This window comes from Myodes glareolus, chromosome 8 (genome assembly GCF_982192425.1).
Source record: "Myodes glareolus chromosome 8, mMyoGla1.1, whole genome shotgun sequence".
Classification (NCBI taxonomy): domain Eukaryota; kingdom Metazoa; phylum Chordata; class Mammalia; order Rodentia; family Cricetidae; genus Myodes; species Myodes glareolus.
In genome coordinates, this window is record NC_142033.1 from 41,899,774 (window position 1) to 41,926,120 (window position 26,347).

The 26,347-nt window shown below is 45.3% G+C and overlaps 1 protein-coding gene and 1 pseudogene across 1 annotated transcript; one reads left to right on the top strand and one right to left on the bottom strand.

Moving 5' to 3' along the window:
- Window positions 1-1,410: 1,410 nt before the first annotated feature.
- Window positions 1,411-25,961, top strand: Ugdh (UDP-glucose 6-dehydrogenase). Its single transcript, XM_048414928.3, has 12 exons — window positions 1,411-1,597; window positions 9,437-9,605; window positions 13,991-14,092; window positions 14,776-14,976; window positions 15,085-15,282; window positions 15,391-15,538; window positions 17,957-18,051; window positions 20,735-20,865; window positions 22,160-22,293; window positions 22,700-22,791; window positions 22,905-23,015; window positions 25,119-25,961. The coding sequence occupies exons 2-12, from the start codon at window positions 9,444-9,446 to the stop codon at window positions 25,224-25,226; spliced, it is 1,482 nt and encodes a 493-aa protein (XP_048270885.1). The 5' UTR covers window positions 1,411-1,597; window positions 9,437-9,443; the 3' UTR covers window positions 25,227-25,961.
- Window positions 18,667-18,999, bottom strand: LOC125387565 (E3 ubiquitin-protein ligase RBX1 pseudogene; annotated as a pseudogene).
- Window positions 25,962-26,347: the final 386 nt, after the last annotated feature.

A 26,347-nucleotide genomic window follows, 5' to 3' on the forward strand; every position in this document is an offset into this window, starting at 1 on the left:
ATCTTGAAGTAGCAAAAGAAGCAAAACAACCATTCATATTAAAAGTCGGATTGCCAGTAATCATGAATCCTGGGAGGCCAAAGCAAGAGGATCGCTGGAAATTCAAGGCCGGTGTGACCTCTACAGGGAGTTCCAGATCAGTCACCTCTACACAGTCAGACTTTGTCTCAAAAGACTTGCGTGTGCAGGCTAGATAATTTTACTTTTTTTTTTAAATTTATGTGTACGGTTGTCCCTGTGTGTGCCACATGTGTGCTGGGGTATGTGTGGAGGCCAGAACGTGGTCTCCTGGTGCTGGAATTCTAGGCAGCTTTGGGTCATCTGATGTGGGCTCTGGGGAGTGAGCCCTCTCTCGAAGCGGCAATTTTACTTTTATTTGTTTGTGTATGTATGTATGTATGTATTTTGGTTTTTCGAGACAGGGTTTCTCTGTAGCTTTGGAGCCTGTCCTGGAACTAGCTCTTGTAGACCAGGCTGGTTTCGAACTCACAGAGATCTGCCTGCCTCCCGAGCCGGAATTAAAGGCATGTTCCACCACCGGCTGGCAATTTTACTTTTTATGCATTTGTAAGGATTGGGGACACAGTTCAGTAGTAGGGTGATATCTGCCGGGCACAAGGCTGAGTTCAATTTCTAGCACCACATACACTCGGCGTCAACGCACACTTACACATTTCTACTTTGCGTACGCCTTCCTATGTATCATGCAAACACTCTCCCTTTGAGAATTTGGTTGCAAAGTTTTCCTGGAAAATACGCCCTTAGGCGTGGGCGCCCGGGTTCTTCGGCCAGGGACCAAGAGACACTGTTCCAGTCGTGATGGAACTCAGCATCCTTCCGATCTGAGGCGTTTTCTTCCCAGACCCCGCGCCACCGGGGTGGGACGTGACTAAACTCTGGGCAGCAGTTCGGAGGGCGGGGCGGACCCAGGGGCCTGAAGGATGGTGGGGAGGGTAGCGGAGGCCGGCCCGCAGAGACCAGGGCGATGAGAACCCAGGCTCAGGCTCCAGGTTGAGGGCAAGGCCCGAAAACCAGAGGATCTTCCGGTGGGCTTGGCCCGCAACGCGCCCTGCGCTCCAGTCCACGGTGGCTCACTTGGCACACGCGAACCTTCCTCATCCCAAAGTCCAAGGATCAAGGGGCAGAGAAAGTACAGGGGTCACGATGCCCTGGCCGACAGCCGCCCGACCTAGGGACCCAAGGCGCACGCAGCTACGCCCAGCGCCGCTCGGCGGGGCGGGGGCGGGGCGGTGACTTGGCTCGAACCGATTCGCCCGTCTCCGCAGGGGCGTGGCGACCCACTTCGGGCCCCGCCCCTCCTGCCGCCCTGGTCCATAAGGAAATAAGAGGCCTGTCCCGGGGCCTGGCGCGGAGGGAGGCGGGGCAGTGCGGGGCGGTGGCTGGGTTCAGGCTCCCGGGCAGCCAGGCTGCGGGGGAATGAAGCCTCCGCCTACCCCGGCAGAAGCATTTAAATACGGCCGCGGGCCCTGGATTCGGGCAGCGGCGGGCGGAGAGTGTGGAGGCTACGGTTTGGAAGTAAGGCTCTGTCCGAGTGAACGGGATCCGAGTGGCCGCTGTGCTTCGGCCTTGGAAGTGGGTAAGCGCGGTTTCCCGCGGGATGCCCCCTTCTCGCGGCCGGGGTATGCACGCGGCCCGGGGCTCGCGGCGGGGCTGCCCATCGCATCACCCTGGTCCCCCTTTCGGGCCCGGCGAAATCGCGTCCGGCCCCTGCAGTAGGTCGGGCCAGGAGGGCTTTTGATTTGCAACTTGTGCGTCTTCAGGCCAGTTCTCATTCTTCCTATTTTACGACTTGAAACGAACAAGGTTTTCCCGCCGCTTTGGAAAGCCAAATATCCCCACTCCCGCCCCAAGGAAGGGGTCCACTCCGTGGGGCCTAATAGGAGGCTTAAAGTCCTATCTGTGCATTGTTGAGAATTAGAGTCTGCTCACCTGGGGGTCCACTGCCCTCCTCTGGTCGCCCCTAGGAGAAGAAAGCAACGCCCCCCTGAAGACGAAGCCCTAAGGTATTTATCCTAATATCTTAGGGGGGCTTTTGCAGCCTATTGTTGGCCGAGGCAAATGCTTGGACGTTCTGCTTGATGTCAGGGAAGGCCTTTCTTGGGGGCTTCCGAGACCATGTTTTTCGGGAGATCTTGAACATCTTCATGTCCTACGTGTAAGATAATTGAGCAGGGCTGGGAAATCTGCTCTGGAGAAAGGAGGTGCTCGCTGGGTGAGAGCTCATACGTGGGATACACAGAGGACTTACTGTTCATCCACTCACCTCAAAGGCCAGTCTTTGAGTTTTTTTTCAACTCCCCTAAGAAATAGAGAACAGTAGTCTGGTCTGTTTCTTCTGAGGGGTCTGGACTTGAAAGAGCTGAGTGTTTCTGCTCTGAGGCGGGCTTATGCGTACTCAGCTTCTAGTCTTAGCTGAATGCTACACAACCCTGGTTTGAAAAAAAAAAAACTCATAATATATCCCACCCTCGCCCCTCGCCTTCATCTCTGTACTCTAACCACTAGGCATACTCCATCGTTCCCTGTATTTCCACAGCTTTGCTCTTGCCCGTTAGACATAAAATTAAGTCTTTCACAATAGTTTTTAACCCTCCTTAGGTCAGGCATTTTTTAAAGTATGTGTCCAGGAAATAACCGACCGAGATGAGTAAGGTTGGTGTACCCAGCTGTCTATCATGCTTACTGTGTAGTTAATCAGTAGCTATGAAGAGGGGTGGCAGATGGATTATATTCTGTTCAGATTGCAGCATAGGACATTTGGTGGCTGTTAATGACATCTTGCAGGTTGAAATGTTTATCTGAATTTAAGAGGATTTTATCTGAACAGTAGTTTCAGGTCAGTGTGGTATATTGTGATTCCCAAAACAGAGAGGTAGGAACTCAGTTCAGAATGGGCCCACTTTTCTCTCAGCTCCGTGAGGGCCAGAGGGCGAACAAGTAGAATTAGAAAATGGTGAAATGAGCCTATAGGGAGAACACTTATGATGTGGGATTCCCCTCTGTATGCTGTGAATACCATTGGTTAATAAAGAAGCTGCTTCGGGCCTGTTAATAGGGCAGAACTTAGGTAGTCAGGGAAGACTAAACTGAATGCTGTGAGAGAGAAGGGAAGCGGAGTCAGAGAGAAGCCAGGTAGCCCTGCTGGAGCCAGATGGAACTTTAGCAGGTAAGCCACAGCCACGTGGCGATACACAGATTAATAGAAATGGGTTAAATTAATATGTAAGAGTCAGCCAATAAGAACAATAAGAAGCTAGAGCTAATGGACCAAGCAGTGTTTTAATTAATATGGTTTCTGTGTGATTATTTTGGTTCTGGGTAGCCAGGACAAACATGTGGCCGCCTCCAACATACTTACCTGTCAACTTTGAGTTGGATCCTCAGAACCCACAGAGAAAGGAAAACCTAGACCCTCAAAAGTGGTTCTCTGACCTCACACATGTGTCATGGCCTGCATATGACATACAGAGAAAGAAAAGAGCAAAACTCTAAAATTATTAAAAAATGAAAATACAATCAGAAAACATTTGTATCATAAAGCTATTGATAACTTTGTAACAAGCTCCATATTGAAGTTTATTGAGGCTGGAAAGATGGCTCAGCAGTTAAGAGCTCTGGCTGCTATTCCAGACATCCTGAGTTCAATTCCCAGCAACCACATGGTGGCTCACAACCCTCTATAATGAGATCTGGTGCCCTTTTCTGGCCTGCAGGGATACATGCAGTCAGAACACTCTATACATAATAAGGAAATCAAAAAAAGTTTATTGAGGATTTTATTGAAACTTCCAAGTGACTTTATTTGGTTTGCATCAGTCGTGCATCCATCTTTTCCATATTTTCCATCCATTGTCATGTACAAGCTGCACTTCATTTGAAGACTAGCAAGGCAAGGTTAGCCAAGATGAAGACCAACTCATCAAGTAGCTGAGTGTCATGGCTCGTGTCTGTAATCACAGTCCCCAGGAGGCTGAGGCAGAATGATCACCACCAGTTCCAGGACAGCCTAGGCTGCAGAGGCCAACCTTACTGAGAGAGAAGTGGGTGTGTGTGAGGAGAAGGGAAAGGAGGAGGGAGAGAGAAAACACAAAACCAGAGGGGAAAGAAAAGCTTATTCATTTCTCCAGTACAGATGCAGCTGTCGTCAGTAACTGCTCCTTGGAAAGAAATAAAGGCAGATAGGAAGTAACTTGAGGACCAGGGGGTGGAACCCAGCGGTGGAATGTTTACCTGAGATGCTTGAGACCATGGATTTAATCCCCAGCACGATAAAAAAAACAACCAAGTAATATTAGAGGTAACAGGAAAATATGATGACATTCTCTAGGTGGCTAAAGAAGGTAACAGTCTGATGGTTTACTGCAAAATATCAACCATCTTGACTAAACCTATGAAATATGAAGTCTGCAATACAGAGTCCCATGGGGACAGTTAACTCAGCATGCACAAAGGGATTGCCATACGAGGAGTTGAAGGTATAGCAGTGAACGGCAGCTGATGCGCTGGAGAGAGGCCTCAGAATTTAAAGACCACTTGTTCCTCTTGGTTCAGTTCCCAACATTCACAGTGGTGGCTCACCACCATCTAACTCCCAGGCACTCAGGTGGTTTACGTTAAAGCACATTAGATAAATAAATCTAAAAACATTTTTTTTTAAAGATTCATTAGCCTCGGGATACCTTATTAAACTGTGAACTCCTTAAATAAAGCCCAGGACTTTATCTTCCATAGACAGTGGATCTATGCTTATTCTGTAAATGGTAACGGAAATAGGACCTGCTTGAGCTCGAGGGTGTGGTCTGCCATAGTAGCTCTAATGTCTTAGCTGTGGAATTAAGTAGTAACTCTGAAAGATCCTTTGGAACAACATGACTTAGAAGTTCTCGCCAGGCAGTGGTGGCACATCCCTTTAACCCCAGCACTGGTGGAGGAGAGGCAGAGGCAGGTGGATGTCTGTGAGTCCAAACCCAGCCTGGTTTCTCTGGGTACGCAGAGAAACCCTGTCTTGAAAAACCAAAAAATACTGCTAGTCATCTAATTAGGGAGGAAAGCAGGTGTCTTTTATTTTTAAGTATTCCTTTTTTATTATTTATATATATTTTTTAATTTTCGAGAAAGGGTTTCTCTGCAGTTTTTGGTGCCTGTCCTGGTCTTGTAGACCAGGCTGGCCTCGAACTCATGGAGATCCGCCTGCCTCTGCCTCCCGAGTGCTGGGATTAAAGGCGTGAGTCACCACTGCCTGGCAAGAATATGTATTCTTATTTTATGTATGGATGTTTTGGCTGCATGTATGTCTATACCAAGGGTTCTCAACCTCCCTAATGTTGCAACCCTTTAATATAGATTCCATGTTGTGGTGATCCCAATTTTAAAAAAGTTTCTATTGCTACTTCATAACTGCAATTTTGCTACTGTTATGACTCGTAAATATTTTTAGATATAGGTTTGCCAAAGGGGTCATGACCCACAGGTTGAGACCCACTGACCTTTACTGTCTACATGCCTGGTACTGTGGTCAGAAGAAAATCCCCTGAAACTGAAGTTATGGTTGGTTGGGAACCTCTATGTGTGGTGGGGATTGAACCTAGGTCCTTTGGAAGATCAGCGAGTGATGATAACCACTGAGCCATCTCTTCAGCCCCTGACCAGGTGTCTTATATTTATTTGGCAGTTCTGGTTCAGTCCTGTGAACCTTGAAGATAAACTTATAGGCCCAGAGTTAACTAGGCTTTAGATGTTGATTTATGACAATGTGGCTTATAAAGAGACTGAGCAGATAGATACACTACAGTGGAACTTTGCTATCACAGTGGAGGATTTTGTTGCAGGCCTGGGAGACAGTGGGCCCCTGGGATCTCTGGGGGATTGGCTCCAGGTCTACTGCAAATGCCCACAACTGGGAATGCTCAAGTCCTTTAAATAAAATGGTGCAATATTTACCTGTCTATAGCCTATGCATGTCCTCCTGCACACTTTAAATCCTCTGAGTTACATATGATACCTAGAGTTGAGCATCATGGCACATTCCTATCATCCTAGCATAGTAGAGGTGGGGACAGGAGAATAATGAGCCTAAGACTATCTGTCGCAGGCTACGTAACCTAGGCTGCCTAGGGAGACCTTGTCTCAAAATAAACAATGAAAGTAATACCTAAAAGGTCTATACGTGTTCTCAGTAGAAATCCAACTTTTTTTTAAAGAAAGATTTCACTATGTCACTGTGGCTGACTCTCCTGGAACTTGCCATGTAGACCAGGATGGCTTCAAGCTTGCTTCTGCTTCCCTAGTGCTAGGATTAAATATATCTGCCATTATACCTGCACAGATACACAAATACACACCACACCTCACAGTTGATTCTGTGTGTGTAGACCCTCTGGGTATAGAGAATGTACTTATACCTGAAATTTAAACAATCTTTTCCTTCCTTCCTTCTCCCTCCCTCCCTTCTTTCCTTTCTTTCTTTCTTTCTTCCTTCGTTCCTTCTTTCCTCCTCTTTCTTTTCTTCCCTCTTTCCTCCCTACCTCTCTCTCTCCCTCCCTATCTCCTTCCTTCTTTACTTATTTTTTTGAGATAGGGTTTCTCTGTGTAGCCCTAACTGTCCTGGAACTCACTCTGTAGACCATGCTGGCCTCAAACTCAGAGTTCCGCCTGCCTCTGCCTGCGCCACCACTCCCTGCTAGGGCCACCTGTTTCTGCTACTGTAGCTTCTGGAAATCCAAACTGATAAAGCATCAGAACAGAGAATTTTGAGGAGGTATGCTATCCAAACCTTGAAAACTCTGTTTCTGTCCCCACTTTCCCGGAACCAGAGAAATTCCCATCTCTAGATTCCACGGTCCTTTCGTATGACAGTAAAGATCACGTATTGCATTGTATTGTTCCTAACTCTTTCGGTCTCCAGACTTCAACTTCCCTAGCTTGATCTCTTAGTGTCCCCAACTTCATCTTTTCCATCCACTTGGGTGGGGAAAGCAAGATGGGTGAGGCAAGGAAAGATGGATGACTGCCAGAAGCCAGCCTGGGTACTCTTGGTACTTTTATTCCCAAGGCAAGTCTTACAATCCTAAAAGTTTGATAGGAGTGTTTTATTTTTGTAGCTTCACAATGCAAATAGAGAACTTTTAATTCCCTTACTTAGGCTCTTAAGGAGTCAATTTTAGTATTTCCTGGTAAGTGAATCCATGTAGAGGGACGCTGCTTAAGAGTGAGAAAGCCAAGGCAGGGAAGTGTGGATGTGATTTAAAATACAGTAACTTAAAAAGAAGCCAAATGTAGACACTGTCTATATGTGGTGTTTCTTCAGTTCAAAAATACGATTATGCCAAGTATGATGGTGCACACCTTTAATCTCAGCACTTGGGAGGCAGATCCCTCTGAGCTCGAGGCCAGCCTGGTCTGCATAGTGCGTTCCAGGACAGCTGGAGCTGCATAATAGAGAAACCTTGTCTCAAAAAGACCACAGTGCGTACACACATAAGTGAGCGTGTAGTGGGGCAAAGTAACACCGGGAGTAGACACAAGAAGCAAGGGAGCTGCCTGCAGAAGCAGAGTCAGTAGGGATGGGTAGAAGGGAGGCTTCTTGAGATAGCTTTTCTTGTAACCTATGGCTTTGGCAGTGACAGCGTGACTCAGCTGGTAAAGGCTCTTGCCACCAAGCCCGAGGACCCGAGTTCAGTCCCTGAGATTTACATGGTAGAAGGAGAGACCTACCCCCAACTCCAAAAAAATTGCTTTTGTGTATAACATTAAGAATACTTTCTTAGCCGGGCATTGGTGGCACTCGGGAGGCAGAGGCAGGAAGAGTGCTTTTTTAGTAGAGTTATAAAATTCCATGACTTGCCTATTTGGGGAACTAACACTGTGTGCTTTGTTTTTTGCAGTAGTAAGACTCAAACTCATTAGCTCAACTCATGCAGGCTGGGCCAGCAGCCTTCCACTGAACCACAGATACGTTCTTGCCAAGCACTGTGGTTTGTCTAACCCAGAGCCCCTTCTCCCATCCATGCAGGAGTCCACAACAAACTGTTAAGCTCTCTGACTGCTGTTTTCCTTCTCTCTGAGTTGCATGAATGGGTTGGATTTGTGATGTCTGAGATCTTGGCAGAAACTGAAGTGTCTGGTCATTTTGACAGTAATTACAGTGAATAACCAGGCATTCATACATATGAGCCAGTTCCTTGTAAATTTTTAGTGTCAGTCATTTTACCCGATGACTATTGAAGATGTACTCAGATCAGTGCAGCAGTATTGATACCTGTAGAAATGACTTTGCTGGGCTAGGGAGATTGTTGTGGGAGATTGCTTGCTGTGTAAACCTGAGGACCTGAATTCAAATCCCTAGCCCCCAATAAAAGCTGTTGTGGCCACACATACCTCTCACCCCAGGACTGAGAGCCAGAGATGGTATGGTTAGGGATTGCTGGCTAGTCAGCCTTGCTAGGTGATAGCAAGCTCCAGGCTCAGTAAGAGGAGAGCCTCAGAAGAACAGGTGAAGAGCAATAGAGGGGCATGGTGTGGGCTTCAGGTCTCTACATGCTCAAACATAGGTGTTGCATACCAGCACAGGCACACACACTACTTTCCTGTAATGTTTCCACAGTTTCTAGCTAAAGTTGAAATAGTTTCAAGATTATTGTCCAATATTTAAAAATAATCTGCCGATGCCAAGTTAAGTATTTGAGGGATTCATTTATTCTATTTTCTGCTGCTACAACAGCACCTGCGATGGATAATCTATAATGAACAGGAATTTCTTGGTTCAGGGTAGTAGAGGTTGGCAAAACCAAGATGGAGGGCTGACAGTTTTGCTGTGTCATTCCCTGGCGGAAGAATAAAAGATATGAGATCAAACCTGTAGGCCTAAGCCCTTTCATAATAGGCATTAATCCACACTGAGAGCAGAGCTCTCATATTCCAAATGTCTCCTCTTATGCCCCACCTACCAGCTCTTTTGATTGGGAATTAAGTTACCTGCACACTTCCTGAGGGACGTGTTTAAGACAAGCAGGCAAATGATTTTCGAGGCCAGATCTGAGTCATGGAACTAATCTTACCATCTGTAACCTATGGAAACCTGTGGAAAACCTCACCTTTGTACGCTCACCTATAACCCTGGTTTAGAGGACAGGCTTTATTTTGCTTCTTGGCTTTCTAACTCTCAGGACTTTATGATCTTATGTTATGTGCAGAATTATCATCAGCTGTTAGAGATATTCCCTCTTCGTGCGAGCACAGTGGGGGAGTGACCAAGTCATCTCACTGGAATGTTATTTTCCATTTACAATTTTGCAATTCCTATGAGCAAATGTAGGAACTTGCTCCAGATACCCGACAGTTTTGTGATGGATGTGATTTGTCCATATTTTCTGTTTCTAATACCAAAACAAAACATTCTCAATTTTTTTCCTTCTAGTTGAGCCATGGTTGAAATCAAGAAGATCTGCTGCATTGGTGCAGGCTATGTTGGTGGCCCCACATGCAGTGTCATTGCCCATATGTGCCCTGAGATCAGGGTAACAGTTGTTGACGTCAATGAATCAAGAATCAACGCATGGAATTCTCCGACCCTTCCTATTTATGAGGTAAATTATATATTAAACAGCTTTGTGTTTATGCTTATTGTTTTCTTACTGTGTTGGTTAACTATTTTATACACACTATTATATGATATCTATGGATGCAACCAATTTCAGTGAATAAGGTCTGGCTGGGCAGGTTGGTAACACCCGTGAAGGGTGGACTGAAGTTAGGTCATGGTCTGCCTGTTCTACTTTAGCTGGTTTAAGGCCAAGCAGGACAACACAGAGAAACCCTGCTTCAAAACAAGGCAAAGGTTCTGGATAGTGTTTGAATGTCGCTCATCCTAGCTTAACTAGCTGACATAAGGCCCTTATTTCAGGTAGGAAGGGAGGGAGGAAGGGGAAAACAAACTAAGTGTGGTAGTGCATGCCTATAATCCCAGTACTTTAGAGGCTGAGGCAGGAGGATTACTGAACTGCATAGTGAGTTCCAGGCCAGCCTGGGCTATATAGTGAGCAAAAAGTCAAAAGTACACAACAAAAATCCAAGATAAGAAAAATGTTCTGGGCTTTTGAACAGGGAATATGGCACATGGTTAACATGTGTCAGGCCCTGAATTTCCTCTCCAGTACTACTGAAGAGAAAAAGACTAAATTAAGGACAATAAAATTAAGGACAGTTTTATTATGTCAGAAATGCTGAGAGAGCAAAAAGAGATGTGTGCCAGAGCTGGGGTATTGCTCAGTTGGTGGAGTGCTTGCTCAAGTTTTTCCCAGAAGGGGCCTGGCAGTGCACTCAGGAGTCGGCGTCAGAAGGGACTGAAGTCCCACGAGAGTGAGTTTGAGGTCAGCCTGATCTACACACAAGTCCCAGGACAGTCAGGGCTACATAAAGAGACCCAGTCTCAAAAGACTCCTGAAACACAAAAATAATAAGTAGATCCCTGGTGTTTGAGAGACAAGATGGCTGATCCCAGAGTTCTAGGCCAGTTAGAACTGTGTGAGACCTTGCTTATAAATAAATAAATAAATAAATAAATAAATAAATATTTTATATATGGGACTAAAAATTATTTGTATGTACTTATGGGGTATAGTGTGATATTTCTTGTACAGTGCTTAGTGATCATATCAGAATAATTAATCCTATCTCTCACCTCAGAACATTTATCATTTATTTGTATTAAGAGAATTTTCGGGGCTGGAGAGATGGCTCAGCAGTTGAGAGCACTGACTGCTCTCCCAGAAGACTCAAGTTCAATTCCCAGCACCCACAGACAGCTCATACCCGCCTGTAACTCCAGCTCCAGGGCTTCTGACATCCTTACACAGACATGCATGAAGACAAAACACCAATGAATATAAAATTTTAAAAAAGAGCCAGGCAGTGGTTAAAATGAAAACAGAGAATTTTCTACAAACTGTTTTGAGATAATCTAATTGCCAGCTCTCAGCCAGCGCCCCTGCTGTCTCGAGCATGTCACAAGTCACCCTTCCTGTCCAGGTGGACTTCTGAACCCATTACAGGCTATCACTCTCCCTGCCTCTGGTAATCACTGTTTTATTCTCTATGTGATCAGCTCTCCTGGCTTCAACACCATGAAGGACATGTGGTATTTGTCTTCCTGTGCCAGATTCACTTCATTTCACAGAAGACTGGTTAACCTGTTCTCTGCAAAACCCCACCTCCGTCACGTTTTCTGTCATTCTAGCCCCCGGTCAGGACAGCCAAGGAAGTCTAGTGCAGTGATGGGTGGCCCCACACGTGTTTTATATTGTTACTGCTCCTGCTCACGTGTTAATTAATACGGGGTGTGAGTTTACAGTTAGACCTCCTCCAGTTAGAAGGCCTCAGGGCCTGGGAGATGATGGCTCAGCTGAGAAAGGCATTTGCTATCAAACCTGACGACCTGAGTTTGGTCCTGGGAGCCCCCATAGTAGAAGGAAGAAACTATTTCCAAAAGTCCTCTGACCTCCATATGCACATGGCAAGCACATGCTATGGCACTTGCATACACACACACACACACACACAAATGAGTATTAAAAGTAAGTTAAAATTAGTAAAGAATAAGACTTTAAGCCTAGCAGTAATGGTGCACGCCTTTAATCCCAGCACTTGGGAGGCAGAGGCAGACTGATCTCTGTGAGTTCGAAGCCAGCCTGTTCTACAAAGTGAGATCCAGGACTGCCAGGACTGTCACACAGAGAAACCATGTCTTGAAAAATCACACACACGTGCGCACGCACACACAAAAGACTATGTGTATATATATGAGTGCTTTGTGTACATGCCTGCTTGGGTGTTCTTGGAGGTCAGAAGAGGGGGTTGGATTCCCTGGCACTGGCATTGTGGATGGTTGTGAGCCATCATGTGAGTGCTGGGAATCAAACCCAGGTCCTCTGCAAGAGCAACCCATGCTCTAAACTGCCGAGCCATCTCTCCAACCCCTCTATAAATTCTTCAAAAATAAATAAATAAACAAATGCAAAGATAATAGTAAAGGGATCCCTGTGGGGCCATCACTTTTTGAGCAGTTACAAACATGGCTAATTTCCTTCCATCTCTCACCATCCTGATTCTTTATAATTCATTTGTTATAGTTGCATTATGTACTTCTGAAGAATGATTCTTTTTTTTAAGGCATGAACATATCACTATTCATTGCTACGAACAAAAAATTTTACTATGTCCAGGCAGTGGTGGCGCACACCTTTTATCCCAGCACTCAGGAGGCAGAGGCAGGTGGATCTCTGTGAGTTCAAGGCCAGCCTGGTCTGTAGAGTGAGCTCCAAAACCGTGTCTTGGAAAACAAAACAAAACAAAATACTGTGAAGAGCTCTTGGGACTGGGGGTGCAGCCTTATGACGGAACAGACAGCATGGTCTAGGCCACTGCAAAAATCCAAAACCCAAAACAAACAAAAAGTTTATGAATGTTCATCCTCCGGTTAGTTTAAATCAGAGGCCAAGGAAGATTCCCATTTTGCAATAGAATGGTATCACTTATGTGTAAGTATTTTGTTTCTTTCATTTGAGACAGGATCTCACTGGACAAATCAGGCTGGTTGGTCTCAAACTCAAGTCCTCCTGTCTGCCTCCCGAGGGCTGGAGCCCAGGTGTGCACACTGTGCTCAGCTGTGCTTTGTTTGACTTTGTTTTTTAGAGACAAGGTTTCTCTCTGTTCCTCTGCCTGTCGTGGAACTGGCTTTAGAGACCAGGCTGGCCTTGAACTCAGAGATCTGCCCGCCCCTTCCTCCGGAGTGTGCCTCCACTGTCTGGCAGCCACGTCTTTTATAAGTCCACAATCTTTTCACTTCCTGTTCTCTTGTTCATCCTCCCTTGCTTTGTTAATGGTTTTGTTTTCCTGCTTTTTAGTTAGAGAAATTGGTTTGTTGTGGACATTTCTGGAGTCGATTCTCCTGGTTGACTTCTGAGCTCCCTTGAGTATTTCTAACATTCTTTTGCATCCTCTAGTCCTTGTAAATTGGCAGTTGGATCTAGAGGACAGATCTGATCAGATCTGGGCTCAGTTTTTCCTCTCTCTACAAGAATACTTTGGACTGATGGGATGACTCTGGGTAAAGGAGCATGCCAGCAAACCTGGTGACCTGAGTGTGCCTTTGGACCATCACTGTAGGAGAGGGCTAACTCCAAAGGTGTTCTGACCTCCACACGCATACCATGGCACGCACACGTCCACACCCAAAACAAATACTTAACAAATACTTTTTAAGTGGCAATGCTCCTTTTAAAACAATTTGACATAAAAATATGTCCCCAGATAAACTGCATGGTTAAAAAGTAGTAAAGATTTTCAGTGGTTCTTATAGTAGGACTTGGGAAAACCAAGGATAAACTTAGGAAAACTATTATCTCTTTGTTTAAAGCAAATACGGGCTTCTGCTACCGCCTCTGTGGTGTGAATCATGGGGCAGGTGCAGAGGACTGCGTTCATAATGACAATGCAAAAAGCTTGCTTGGCATCCCAGGGCCTTGCAGGGTGTGATGACTGGGCTGATACGAGGGGTTAATGGTTAACGCATCACCCGGCCATGGCAAACAGTGAGTGGGCATTTTAGAGCTGCTGCTCTTTGATTGTGCAAGTTCCACTTTGCTTTGCTTCGTTTCATAACGTCCTCACTTACTGTGTCTTGTGCACGCCCCTCCTTTTCTGGCTTTCACAGGACCTCCCAGGGTAGCCGGTCTGACCTCAAATCCACTGTGTAGCTTAGCCTTGCCCCAGACTCAGTTCTCCGGCCTCAGCCTCCCAAGTGTCAGTACTACGGTGTGCGCCGCCATGCCCAGAGACCCTCAACTATTCTTACAAAACACTACTGGGAAATCTAGACCTTGAAATTACAGTACAACATAGTTGATCTGTTTGTTTTTCGTCTCAGGATTGGATAATACTGTGTTCAACTCCTTTTTCTTTTTTCCTTCTCTAGCCTGGATTAAAAGAAGTAGTAGAATCCTGTCGAGGGAAAAATCTATTTTTTTCTACCAATATTGATGATGCCATCAGAGAAGCTGACCTAGTGTTTATTTCTGTAAGTAGTTTGCTTTCCCATGTGATTTTATTTATTTATTTATTTTTAATATTCCTGCCTGCGAAGGTTTCTTTGTTTTATTTCACATTAAGCCACAGTGCTCTTAACTGCTGAGTCATCTCTCCATCCCTAAAATTTCTTTTTAGAGACTTAATAATAAGGGCTGGAGAGGTGACTCAGAAGGTAAGGACACTGTCTGCTCTTCCAAAGGACCCGAGTTCATTTCCTAGCACCCACATGGCAGCCTACAAATGTTGGTAACCCCAGTTTCAGGAAAGATCCAATACCTTCTAACCTCAATGGGCACCAGGCATGCACACAGTTCATGTACATACACATAAACAAAATATACATATAACAAAATATCTTTTTTTAAAAGACCATGATAATATTTTGCATGTGATAGATAGGTACTCCTTTAGAGTAAGGACCTCTGAATTCATTCATTTTTGTCTCCTGGCCTTAGCTTGGAACCTTCCTGCCTGCCCTTGGATCTAGCATATGTAAGGCCACCCTCCCACAGAAGAGGTCTCTAGATGTTTCCAGTTGCTTCTTTCTGTGGTTATATTTGTGAGAGTTCAGACCATGCCTGCTGCTGGCTAACAGATAGTCTGGGCACTGTCTTGAGAGCACTGGCGAGCGTTCACAGGCACGGTGTTCTTCATCCCAAATGCTTTCACTAGGTGAACACACCAACCAAAACCTATGGAATGGGCAAAGGCCGCGCAGCAGATCTGAAGTATATCGAAGCTTGTGCTCGGCGCATCGTGCAGAACTCAAATGGGTACAAAATCGTGACGGAGAAAAGCACAGTCCCCGTGCGGGCAGCGGAAAGCATCCGCCGTATATTTGATGCCAACACAAAGCCCAACTTGAATTTACAGGTATGAAGAAAGGAAACACCACACTGATTCTTCTTAGGGCGAGACTGATGCCTTCGAGTTACCCACGATTCATTCTGGTCAACCCTTGCCTCCGTATTGCTCTTCCAGGTGCTGTCCAACCCTGAGTTCTTGGCAGAGGGGACAGCCATCAAGGACCTAAAGAACCCAGACAGAGTCCTGATCGGAGGGGATGAGACCCCAGAGGGCCAGAAAGCTGTCCGGGCGCTCTGTGCCGTGTATGAGCACTGGGTTCCCAAGGAAAAGATCCTCACCACCAACACTTGGTCTTCAGAGCTTTCCAAACTGGTGAGTGCAAAGCTCGCGGCTCCTCATTAAATCTGTTACTGCGCTTAGGCAGTGTATTCAGTGTTACTCAGGCCAATGTCAAACTCCTTGTTTGTCTTATATTTGAAGGCAGCAAACGCTTTCCTTGCACAGAGGATCAGCAGCATTAACTCCATCAGTGCTCTGTGTGAAGCAACGGGGGCTGATGTGGAAGAGGTGGCCACGGCTATTGGGATGGACCAAAGGATTGGAAATAAGTTTCTAAAAGCCAGCGTCGGTAAGTACAGTTTTCTCTATATAACACAGGTTACTAATGCTTCCGACTTTATAGAAGAGTTGTATTTTTCTTTGTAATTCAATATCCTTAAAAAAAAAAATTTTAGGCCAGATTTTAAGCCAGGCAGTGGTAGTTCATGCTTTTAATCCCAGCACTTGGAAGGCAGAGACAGGCGAATCTCTGTGGTTTGAGACCAGCCTGGTCTACCAGAGCTAGTTTCAGGACAGGTTCCAAAACTACAGAAAAACCCTGTCTCAAAATAAAAACAAACAAACAAAAAGGATTTTAGAGGTACTAGGGAGACGGCTTTGTGGTTAGGAGCAATGGCTGCTCTTGTAGAGGGCCAGAGTTCAATTTCCAGCACATGCGTGGTGACTTACCCATCTGTAATTTGAGTTCCAGCACCTTCAGATCTCTTGTGATCTACATGGTACACATGCATACATGCAGACAAAACATTCATACACATAAAATAAATCTAAAAAGAAAGTATCTCGGGCCTGGGAGATGGCTCAGTGAGCGAGAGCTCCGGTCCCCAAGCCTGGTGACTGGAGTTTGAACTCACGGTGAAAGGAGAGAATAGACAAACACACACACACACACACACACACACACACACACACACACACACACACAACACAGACACACACCCTTGGCGTCTGACTCCAGTGTGAGCTGACTTCCCATTAGGTTGTAAAGATGAAGTGAAGTTGGGCGTGCTCATCCTTGCCCTTAGGAAGGTGAGGCAGGAGGATCAGGAGTTTGAGGCTAGCCTCTTTTGCATAAGTTGCCCAGGATGCCTTTGAACTTGTGTGGCCCAGGCAGGCCATGACTCTAACTTCACACCAGCCCTGTGCTCAGTTCTCGTCATTTGTGGAGGTTACACAGTATTATAGCGCTAAAAATACTTCAGAGAACACAACTTGGTGAAACAAACCCTGTCATAAAGGGAGTTAGGACGTGACTCAGTGGTAGAGTGCTTGCCTAGCGTGTGCAAGGCCTGCCTGGGGTTCAATCCCACCACTCATGCACATGCATGTACACACAGCTAGTATTTCTGAGGTTAAACGTCACTTCCTAGTACTGTTTTCTCTGCCCTTTTTAATGTTTTCTCTCAGTATAATAAAAATAGCTACTATTTACATAAGACATATTATGTATCATATTCTATATCAGTTCTTTATCTCCTTCAATTCTATTTCTTTTAAGACAGTTTCACACAGCCCAAGATGACTTTCAATTGCCATGTAGTCAAGGTTGTCCTCAAGCTCCTGATCCTCCTGCCTATTCCTCTCGTGGGCCAGAATCACAGATGTTCGAAATGACACTTGGCATTTTTACTGTCTATGACCTATTAAGGAGGTGATGTATTTTGTTTCTAGAGAGCACTCAGAGTCAAGGGAAGTTTTGTACGTTGTTCAGAATCCTGCAGTGCCGAGGCCAGATGTTTCTGCCACTCAAGTCCTTACCTCCCGCGACAGCCTGAACTGTGCTGGCTCAAGCCTTGGCTCGCCGTAAATGAGTGGTATGGGAATACAGTCCCGCCACGCCCACAGCCTGGCCCTTGTCTTTGGCAACTATGGGGCTGCAGTGGCAGAGGTTAACAGTTGTGGCCCACAAAGACTGAACTGTTAGCCTTCTGGCCCTTTACCTTAAGAGTCCTGGCTCTGCAATAAAGCAGGAGCTGTGGGCAGTCACAGCAGGTGAGCACAGGAGGACAGAAGATTAGTGCAAAGGAAATGTTTGTCCTTGTGGATGGATGTCCTGTGTTCAGGGTCCAGCACTCACATGGTGGGCACGCTAAACCTTCCATCCCTTTTCCGACCTCTGAGGATAGTGCACATACATTCATGCAGGCAAAACACTCACATAAAAAATAAAATACTTGGGCTGGAGAGATGGCTCAGTGGTTAAGAGCACTGCCTGCTCTTCTAAAGGTCCTGAGTTCAATTCCCAGCAACCACATGGTGGCTCACAACCATCTGTAATGGGGTCTGGTGCCCTCTTCTGGCCTGCAGTCATACACACAGACAGAATATTGTATACATAATAAATAAATAAATAAATAATTATAAAAAAAAAACTTTTTTAAAAGGAAAAAGATCGAATGTAGATTTAATAAAACTTGTTTTGGGGTACTGTTTGGTAAATATTTGAAGAGCTGAGCTGATTAACTATCTATAAATGTCACGAGATTTATAAATCTGCTTTTCCAATTTTTTAAATCTTGATACTGAGTCTCATGTAACCCAGGCTGGACTTGAACTCACCATGTAGCTGCAAAAATTTTCTGCTATCTGAATTTTATTATCTAAAATCTGAATAAGAGCTACCGATGTTGTAGAGGTTTTACCACAGGATTTAGTTTCTGGATCTTACCTGAAAAAAATGTGAGTTCTTTTTTTTTTCTTTCCTCAGGTTTTGGTGGGAGCTGCTTCCAAAAAGATGTTCTGAATTTGGTTTATCTCTGTGAGGCTCTGAATCTGCCTGAAGTGGCTCGCTATTGGCAGCAGGTACCTGTCTTTGTCGTCAGTGACTTCCGAGTAGAGTCTAATTAAACATGGCCTCCTTGGTGAAATGGTTTTGACCATTTGAACTTGTTCCAGGAACTCAATTTTCTTATTTCAGGTTTATTTGATGAGTATCAGTTTTCAATTAGTCTTTTTTTCTAGTCAGCTGTGATGGGCATTTTTTATACATCGGTATTTCCCATTTTATAGCTAAATTTCTCCCAGAATAAGTCAGGAAGTAATATCCTTTATGTTTGGCATATGTGTTTGAGACTGTCTCATATAAAGAGGTTGGTCTTGAACTTGCTATGTAGCTGAGAATGACCTTGAACACCCACTCCCTCTGCCTCCTCCTCCTGAATATTAGAATTACAGGCATGTACCATCATAAGAGACAGGGTCTCATTGTGTAGTCCAGGCTAGCCAGGAACTTGGTGTGACTCGCCCACATTGTAATTTTTTTCTCTTGAACTTAACGACTTTGACACAAAATACCATACGTCTGTGGGTACAGCGAACACCAAAGACAAAGGAAAAACCCACAGTTCTATGTAATAAAATTAACAGGAAGGTGAGCAACACGAGCAGCAAATGGGTGAGCTTTGGGGAGAGTCTTTTCTAAGCAGTGCCATACTTTTGGAATTCCCACTCTGTGTTGTCCAGTGGACACACCTGCCTCGTTCTGGGCCACCGAGAGGGGCAGGGGAATGAGAGCGTGATTACGGACTCCCCACGCTACAGCACACTCCTCAGAAATAACAGACGCCTGGTTGGCCTGACGTTCAATGCGGAGATCCATGATGTGGCTCCTGCAGACAGCACAGTTATCAACTGCAATATCCCGGGCCCAGAGGCCACTGCGTTCTTCTTTCTCACTCCAAAGCGCTCCCTGCCCGCACCACTGTTGGTGCCACTGGGGGCATCCACATCCATCGCTGCCGCCATTTTAGAAATACACTCACTTTGTAATATTATAAGTGTTTGCATCTATGGGTACTCTCCTCCCCTCTTTCAGATTCACAGAGCTAAAACGGGAACTCCTTCCTGGCTTATCAAATGCTTGTTTTTTCTGGGTGCTCTTTGGGAGCACTTTGCATGTTAGAACACTGCTTACCCCTCATCACTAACGTGAATCCCCATTTTTAGATGAGAGACGATACTTTGAGAAATGACATTTGCCTAAAGTACCAGCCAGGATGTGCACCATTCCCAAAGGATTTCCTGAATCCACAATCTTTCAGATTTCAGCAGTAGCTGTGGGAGCAAGTCGGTAGAGGGTGCATTGTCTGTGTATGTCACTCAGCCGAGCAGCTGGCTTTATCTTGCCCTCCAGTGCAGACGAAGTCCTGGTTTCCCAGCACTCTGGGCCCCTTTCCAAGCTGCCGAGACTTGAGATGCTTCCTGAGAGCTTGAAAAGGCCTCCCCTTCTCCCCCAGCTCACTTCATCAGCAACTTAACTAGCAGGTGTCAGATGCTCTGAGACGCTCTGACTCGGCATTCAGCTAAAACGCCTGTCCAGTACTTAGGTTGTCACAGTTTGTGAAGAAGCAGCTCTCCGTCTGTGTGATGTCTGTTCCTATCTGCTCATGGTGAGCCTTGGTGAATGGTGAGTGAGTTAGTGAGCCTTGGTGAATGGTGAGTGAGTTGATGAGCTGTGGTGAGTTAGTGAGCCTTGGTGAATGGTGAGTGAGTTAGTGAGCCTTGGTGAATGGTGAGTGAGTTGGTGAGCTGTGGTGGGTTGATGAGTGAGTTGGTGAGCCTTGGTGAATGGTGAGTGAGTTGGTGAGCTGTGGTGAATTAGTGAACTTTGGTGAGTTGGTAAGCTTTGGTGAATTTGTGAGCTTTAGTGAGTTGGTGAGCTTTGGTGAATTTGTGAGCTTTAGTGAGTTGGTGAGCTTTGGTGAATTTGTGAGCTTTAGTGAGTTGGTGAGCTTTGGTGAGTTGGTGAGCTTTGGTGAATTTATGAGCTTTAGTGAGTTGGTGAGCTTTAGTGAGTTGGTGAGCTTTGGTGAGTTGGTGAGCTTTGGTGAATTTGTGAGTGTTTGGTGAGTTGGTGAGCTTTGGTGAGTTGGTGAGCTTTGGTGAGTTGGTGAGCTGTGGTGAGTTGGTGAGCTGTGGTGAGTTGGTGAGCTGTGGTGAGTTGGTGAGCTTGCAGCATTTGAGGGAGTGCTTGGAGAGCTGATTTCTCACCACCTTGTTTATTCTGGGGACTTAAAGAAGCGGGGTGAGGGTGCCTTATTTTGGCTGGCTTTGTGGCTGGATCTCAGATGCCCTCAGAATTCAAGCCTAGCTGTGTTCCCGGAGTCTTTTCATCCACCCGAGCATCACTCACAGCCGACCAAGCCAAATGAAAATGAACATTTTCAGAAAGGCTACAAGGAAGGGAATTAGTGGATTTATTATTATTCTTTGTTTCTCTGTATAGCCCTGACTATCCTGGAGTTTGCTTTGTAGACCAGGCTGGCCTGGAACTCAAAGATCTGCCTTCCTCTGCCTCCCAAATTCTGGGGTTAAAGGCAGGTGCCATAACATCTGGCAATTGGTGGACTTTTAATTTTCAGATTTTAATCTGAATAACAGCGTTGAGTAAACTTTGCCATTAATATGTGAACCATGTATTTGTACAGTAGCATTTACTAGAACACACTTTTGTAAGCTAACATTGTATATTTACATATGCTTTCAGGTCATAGACATGAATGACTACCAGAGGAGAAGGTTTGCCTCGAGGATCATAGACAGCTTGTTTAATACAGTAACTGATAAGAAGATAGCCATCTTGGGGTTTGCATTCAAAAAGGACACTGGTGATACAAGGTATCAGTTCTTGTTGTTGTTGTTGTTGTTGTGCCTAAGATTCGTTTATTTTAATGCATTGGTGTTCTGCCTGTGTGCATGTCTGTGTGATGATGTCAGATCCTCTGGAGCTGGAGTTACCAACAGGTGTGAGCTGCCATGTGGGTGCTGGGAATTGAACCCCAGTCCTCTGGGAGAGCAGCCAGTGCTCTTAACTGCTAAGCCATCTCTCCAGCCCCAGGTATTAGTTCTTTAAAACATTAAAAGTGTTTTTGGTCAGGTGGTGGTGGCACACGCCTTTAATTCCAGCACTTGGGAGGCAAAAGCAGGCAGATCTCTGTGAGTTCGAGGCCAGCCTGGTCTACAAGAGCTAGTTCCAGGACAGGCTCCAAAGCTACAAAGAAACCCTGTCTCAGGGGGAAAAAAAGTTTTTTGTTTTTGTTTTTTAATTTTACCTGTGCTTAGTGACTCATGGTATTAATCTCAGGAGGCATAGGTAGAGACAGGCAGATCTCTGTGAGTTGGAGGCCAGCCTGGCCTACATAATAGCAAGTGCAGCCAGGGTTACATGGCGAGTAGTGTGTGCACATGTGCACACAAGCCATGGTATTCATGTGGCGGACAACTTGGAGTAGCCAAGTCTCTCCCTTTGTGGTAGGATCCACTTTCACCTGCTAATTTATTTCACCGGCCCTCTTTAAAACATTTCAGGGCCAGAAGCGGGTAAAGGCGCTTGCCGCTAAACCTGGCGGGACTAGGATGAACCAAAGAATATTATATAACGATGCCAGAAGAGGTCTGTTAACATGGTGCCTCACTAAGCGGAAGAAGGCCTGTGTATCTCCTCGTGCGTGTGTGTGTGTGTGTGTTAGCCTGTCATGGTAGTGCATGACTTTAATCTCAGCCTTTTAGGAGGCAGAGGTAGGTAGATCTCTGTGAGTTTAAGGCCAGGCTCGTCTACAAAATGAGTTCCAGGACACCCAGAGCTACACAGAGAAACCCTATCTCGAAAAAATACTCAAAAAAAAAAAAGAATCTATATTCTCAACAGTTCAGCTTAACTAGAACTTCCCCATATCTTAAATTTCCTGATATTAGAATATATCATTTAGCTGGGTGCTGGTGGTGGTGTCTGCCTTTAATCCCAGCACTCTGGACGCAGAAGCAGGTAGATCTCTAAATTTGAGGCCAGTTTGCTCTACAAAGGGAGTTCCAGGACAGCTAGAGCTACACAGAGAAACTATTTGGAAAAAACAAAACAAACAAACCGCACAACTGTGTCATTTAAAGCAGTACTGATTGGTCTCTCCTGCAGAGAGTCCTCCAGTATCTACATTAGCAAATACCTGATGGATGAGGGTGCACACCTCCATATCTACGACCCCAAAGTCCCCAGGGAACAAATCGTCGTGGATCTTTCTCATCCAGGCGTGTCGGCAGACGACCAAGGTAGGACGCTGGTCCCTAAACCATTTTGAGTACAAACACATACAACTGTTTTCCTCTGGAACCTTTAGTAGTTGCATTTCCCGTCACTATCAAGGGCTGGCTCTGTGTTCAGCCTCATTTCTCAGAAATTAAACTCTGAGGTGTTATGTTCTCAGCTTTGATCTGAAGTCATCACTGGTGTTATAATCCAGCAATTTTTGCAGGGGTCAGGGTTGTATACAGCCCAGTGGTATTTCATAAAGCCCAGAGAGTCCCAGGAAATACTTGTGGAGAAAGTTTGGGGGTGCTCCTGGTTCCCCATCATTCACTTCTGTCAGACACTCTTTCTGCAGGACTTGTGTTATACGCATAACTTCAGACGCCTTGTTTCCCATCTCTCTTTCGGGCATTGTCGCTGTTTTTGTAGTGTCCAGACTGGTGACCATTTCCAAGGATCCATATGAAGCGTGTGACGGTGCCCACGCCCTTGTCATCTGCACTGAATGGGACATGTTTAAGGTGAAGTCTCAAAAATTACATTAAGAAAAATTCTAGGCACATTCCAGTATCAGCATTGCTTGAATATGTGTCCACATGTGTGTTCTAGTTTTGCATTTGGTGTGTCTTCACAGGAACTGGATTATGAACGGATTCACAAAAAAATGCTGAAACCAGCTTTTATCTTTGACGGGCGACGTGTCCTGGACGGGCTCCACAATGAGCTGCAGACCATTGGCTTCCAGGTAATCAGGATTCTGGGCGGTCTTTGTTTGGTCTTGTCATTATTTCTTTATTACTCTGTGTGTGTGTGTGTGTGTGTGTGTGTGATTTGGGGTGGGGCATGTTTGAAGTCAGGACAGCCCTATGGAGTTGGTTCTCTCCTCCCTCCTTAATATCTGTCCCCCAGGGCTTCCGGCTTTGATAGCGAGCACCTTTGCCCTCTGAGTCACTTCAATGGCCTGATCTGTTATAAACTCATTGTATGGGTTCTAGAATCGCCACATTTTCTAAGTTAGAAGTAAGATAACCGGGCAAGAGGTCTTCTCTGGGAAGTCCTGATTTCTTTGGTGACCGTTCCAGTCCTTCCACTTTATTTGACATAAAGTTGATCTCCTTTACTTAGCAGCTAAGAGGGCATCAGGTGCCTGCCATATAGAAACAACATGTGCCCTAGCTCACCTCATACCATAAGTCAAGTAAGAAGACACTAGTTACATTGTCCCCATACCCCAGGGAAGACATGGATGGTGGGTGGGTGGCCACTGAGAAAATTCTTCATTGTCATCCTTGTGTGAACATATCATCCACCTCACCCGGTGCCCAGGCCCGTCACCCGGTGCCCAGGCCCATCACCTGGTGTTCATCCTGTACCTTTCAGACACTCAGTGCTGTTCCTGGGCTGTGAGAGATCTGAAGGGAGAGCATGGGCTTCGTGAGCAGCTCTCTTTGGAGCTTGGGAAAGCTGACAGAAGCTGCCCAGAGCAGTGCATGTGTGTGCTGTCAGGCTACTGTAAAGTACTGACAGGTTGTTACTTTCTACCTCCTGCAGCAGTGTGGGCTTGGAGTAGAGGCTCCCAGCAGGGTCAGTTAGGGAGGATTAAAAAGTTGCTGGAGGGGAGCTGTCGGCAGGAGACACGGTGACATGCTGAGCGGAGGCCTGTGCTCAATGTGGGCGCCAGGATGACTGTGTCTGGTTTCTTTAGCTTCTCATTCACTTGCTGAAGTATCGTGTCCCTGTCATTTGTGAGGCACTGGCTTCCAGCAAGAGTAAGCTGACAACTTTATTGACTCTCGTCAGACCTTGGGAATTCCTCCATCCCACCTTCCCAAGCGTACAGCAGGCCTGCTCTTCAGAGCTGTCATTGAAAGTCAGGAGTGGTTTTTTTTTTGTTGTTTTTGTTTTTTTTTTTCCTGAGACAGGGTTTGTCTGTAGCTTTGGAACCTGTCCTGGAACTCACTTGGTAGATCACGCTGGCCTCGGATTTACAGAGATCCGCCTGTCTCTGCCTCCTTAGTGCTGGGATTAAAGGCGTGTGCCACCACTGTCCGGCAGTAGTGTTATTTTTAATTTTCCTTTTGTTTTATTTTTCTCTTTTGAGATAGGGTTTCCCTGTGTATCCCTGTCTGTCCTGGAATAGCTCTGTCAACAAAGTTGGCCTCAAATTCACAGAGATCTGCCTGCCTCTGCCTCCCAAGTGCTAGGTTACCTAGCTGAGTGTTGTTTTTAAAATGTTATTTCTAAGACATATGTAGCAAGATACATACTTAAAATTATTTTAGCCAGTTGTGTTTTCACTCAAGAGGCAGAGACAGGTAGATCCCTGAGGTTGAGGCCAGCGTGGCCTACAGAGTGACTTACAGAGCAGCCAGGGCCAAACAGGAAAAGAAAAGAAAAAAACGGTGGTTGCATGGGGCTGGAGAGATGCCTCAGTGATTAGGAGCACTCATCGTGCTCCTCCAAGTCCTGAGTTCAGTTCCTAGCACCCGAATGGCAGCTCACGACTGATGCCTTCTGGCGCACAGATGTGCACGCAGACAGAATGACTCATACACATAAAGAAGTCCGTGACTTGATGATCGCAGGCATGCTGTTCCCTGCACTCCCGCAGGACGGTCTGTGAGTTAGAGGCCAGTGCTACATAGCAAGACCCTGTCTCTAAAACCCAAACAAATACAAGCAAAGGGGGGCGGCACTTGATTCTAGAAACACAAAAATAAAGGAGCCAAAGATCTCTCAGCTACTCAGACAACTTGAAAAGTTTTTCTCCTTGTCTTCCTGTCTCTCTCTACACTGTGGAGCTGTACACTGTGATTAATGGTTCTTTTTTTTTTTTTTTCCTCTTCAGATTGAAACAATTGGCAAAAAGGTGTCTTCCAAGAGAATTCCATACACTCCTGGTGAAATCCCGAAGTTTAGTCTTCAGGATCCACCTAACAAGAAACCCAAAGTCTAGATACTGCCGTTTTCTGTGATTATTTTGGTACTTCAGGATAGCCGGTGTCTGTCTGATATTAAATGGGAAATGAACTACATGTTTTTAAGGAAACAAAAATATTTTTTTAATCATCAAATTTTTACTAGCTATATGGGTGTTAGCATATCTAGGAATTATGAGTCTAGAATAATTTTTACATATTTTTATATTATTGTCCTCTCAGTTATTGAACGGATGGAAAACAATCATGTTGGATTAAATGTGGTTAATTTTTGTAAAATAGAAACTTTGAACTCTTTCTAGCATCACAGACTGTCCGCAGACTGACTTGAATACCAGGGAAAGGCGGTCTCAGTTTCCTGGGCATTGGTTGGTTTGCTTGTCACTCCCTGGGGTTTTGAAGCCATCAAATCACTGTGCTACCATGTATGGGCTGGTCAGCGTTCTCTGTCCTTCTTGTTTAATGCGATATGTCATTAGTGGTTTAATTGTTTTTGTTTTCCCCAAAAGATTACTCTTCTATTCCTTCCCTGGATAATACTTTCATGAATAATACTTTCTTTTTGAAAGAATTTGACCTGAGGAGAAAATCAGTACTGTGATCTATGTTGTCCCTTGGCTTCCGCCACTGATTGTTGCTTTTGCAGCCGGAGTCAGAAAGTGTTTATTACCCTTCTTTTGATTATTTCTACTACAATTCTAAGTTTTTCCTTTAACAAAGAAAACCAATAAAATCTCATGTGTAAACTGAAAGATTTTCTAAGTTACATATATCTTTTTTATATGTATGTATTTATTGGGAGGGGAGGTGGGATATGTACAGCCCAACCATGTGCAGAGGTCAGAGGACAACTAACTTAGTTAATTCTCCCCTTCCGTGTGGGTCCTGGGCTTCGAACTCAGCCGTCTCAGCATTTAAAAAAAAAATTTGTGTGCCTTCTCATTTACATTTTAAAATTTGTGTATGTTTACTTTTTTTCTTTTCTTTTTTTTGTTTTTTCGAGACAGAGTTTCTCAGTAGTTTTGGAGCCTGTCCTGGAACTAGCTCTTGTACACCAGGTTGGCCTCGAACTCACAGAGATCCACCTGCGTCTGCCTCCCGAGTGCTGGGATTAAGGGTGTGTGCCACCACCACCCGG

Coding starts and splice junctions, on each gene's coding strand:
- Ugdh (XM_048414928.3), top strand. CDS start 9,444: ATGGTTGAAATCAAGAAGATCTGCTGCATTGGTGCAGGCTATGTTGGT. Junction 9,606..13,990: donor CGACCCTTCCTATTTATGAG/GTAAATTATATA, acceptor TTCCTTCTCTAG/CCTGGATTAAAAGAAGTAGT. Junction 15,539..17,956: donor GTTTCTAAAAGCCAGCGTCG/GTAAGTACAGTT, acceptor TTCTTTCCTCAG/GTTTTGGTGGGAGCTGCTTC.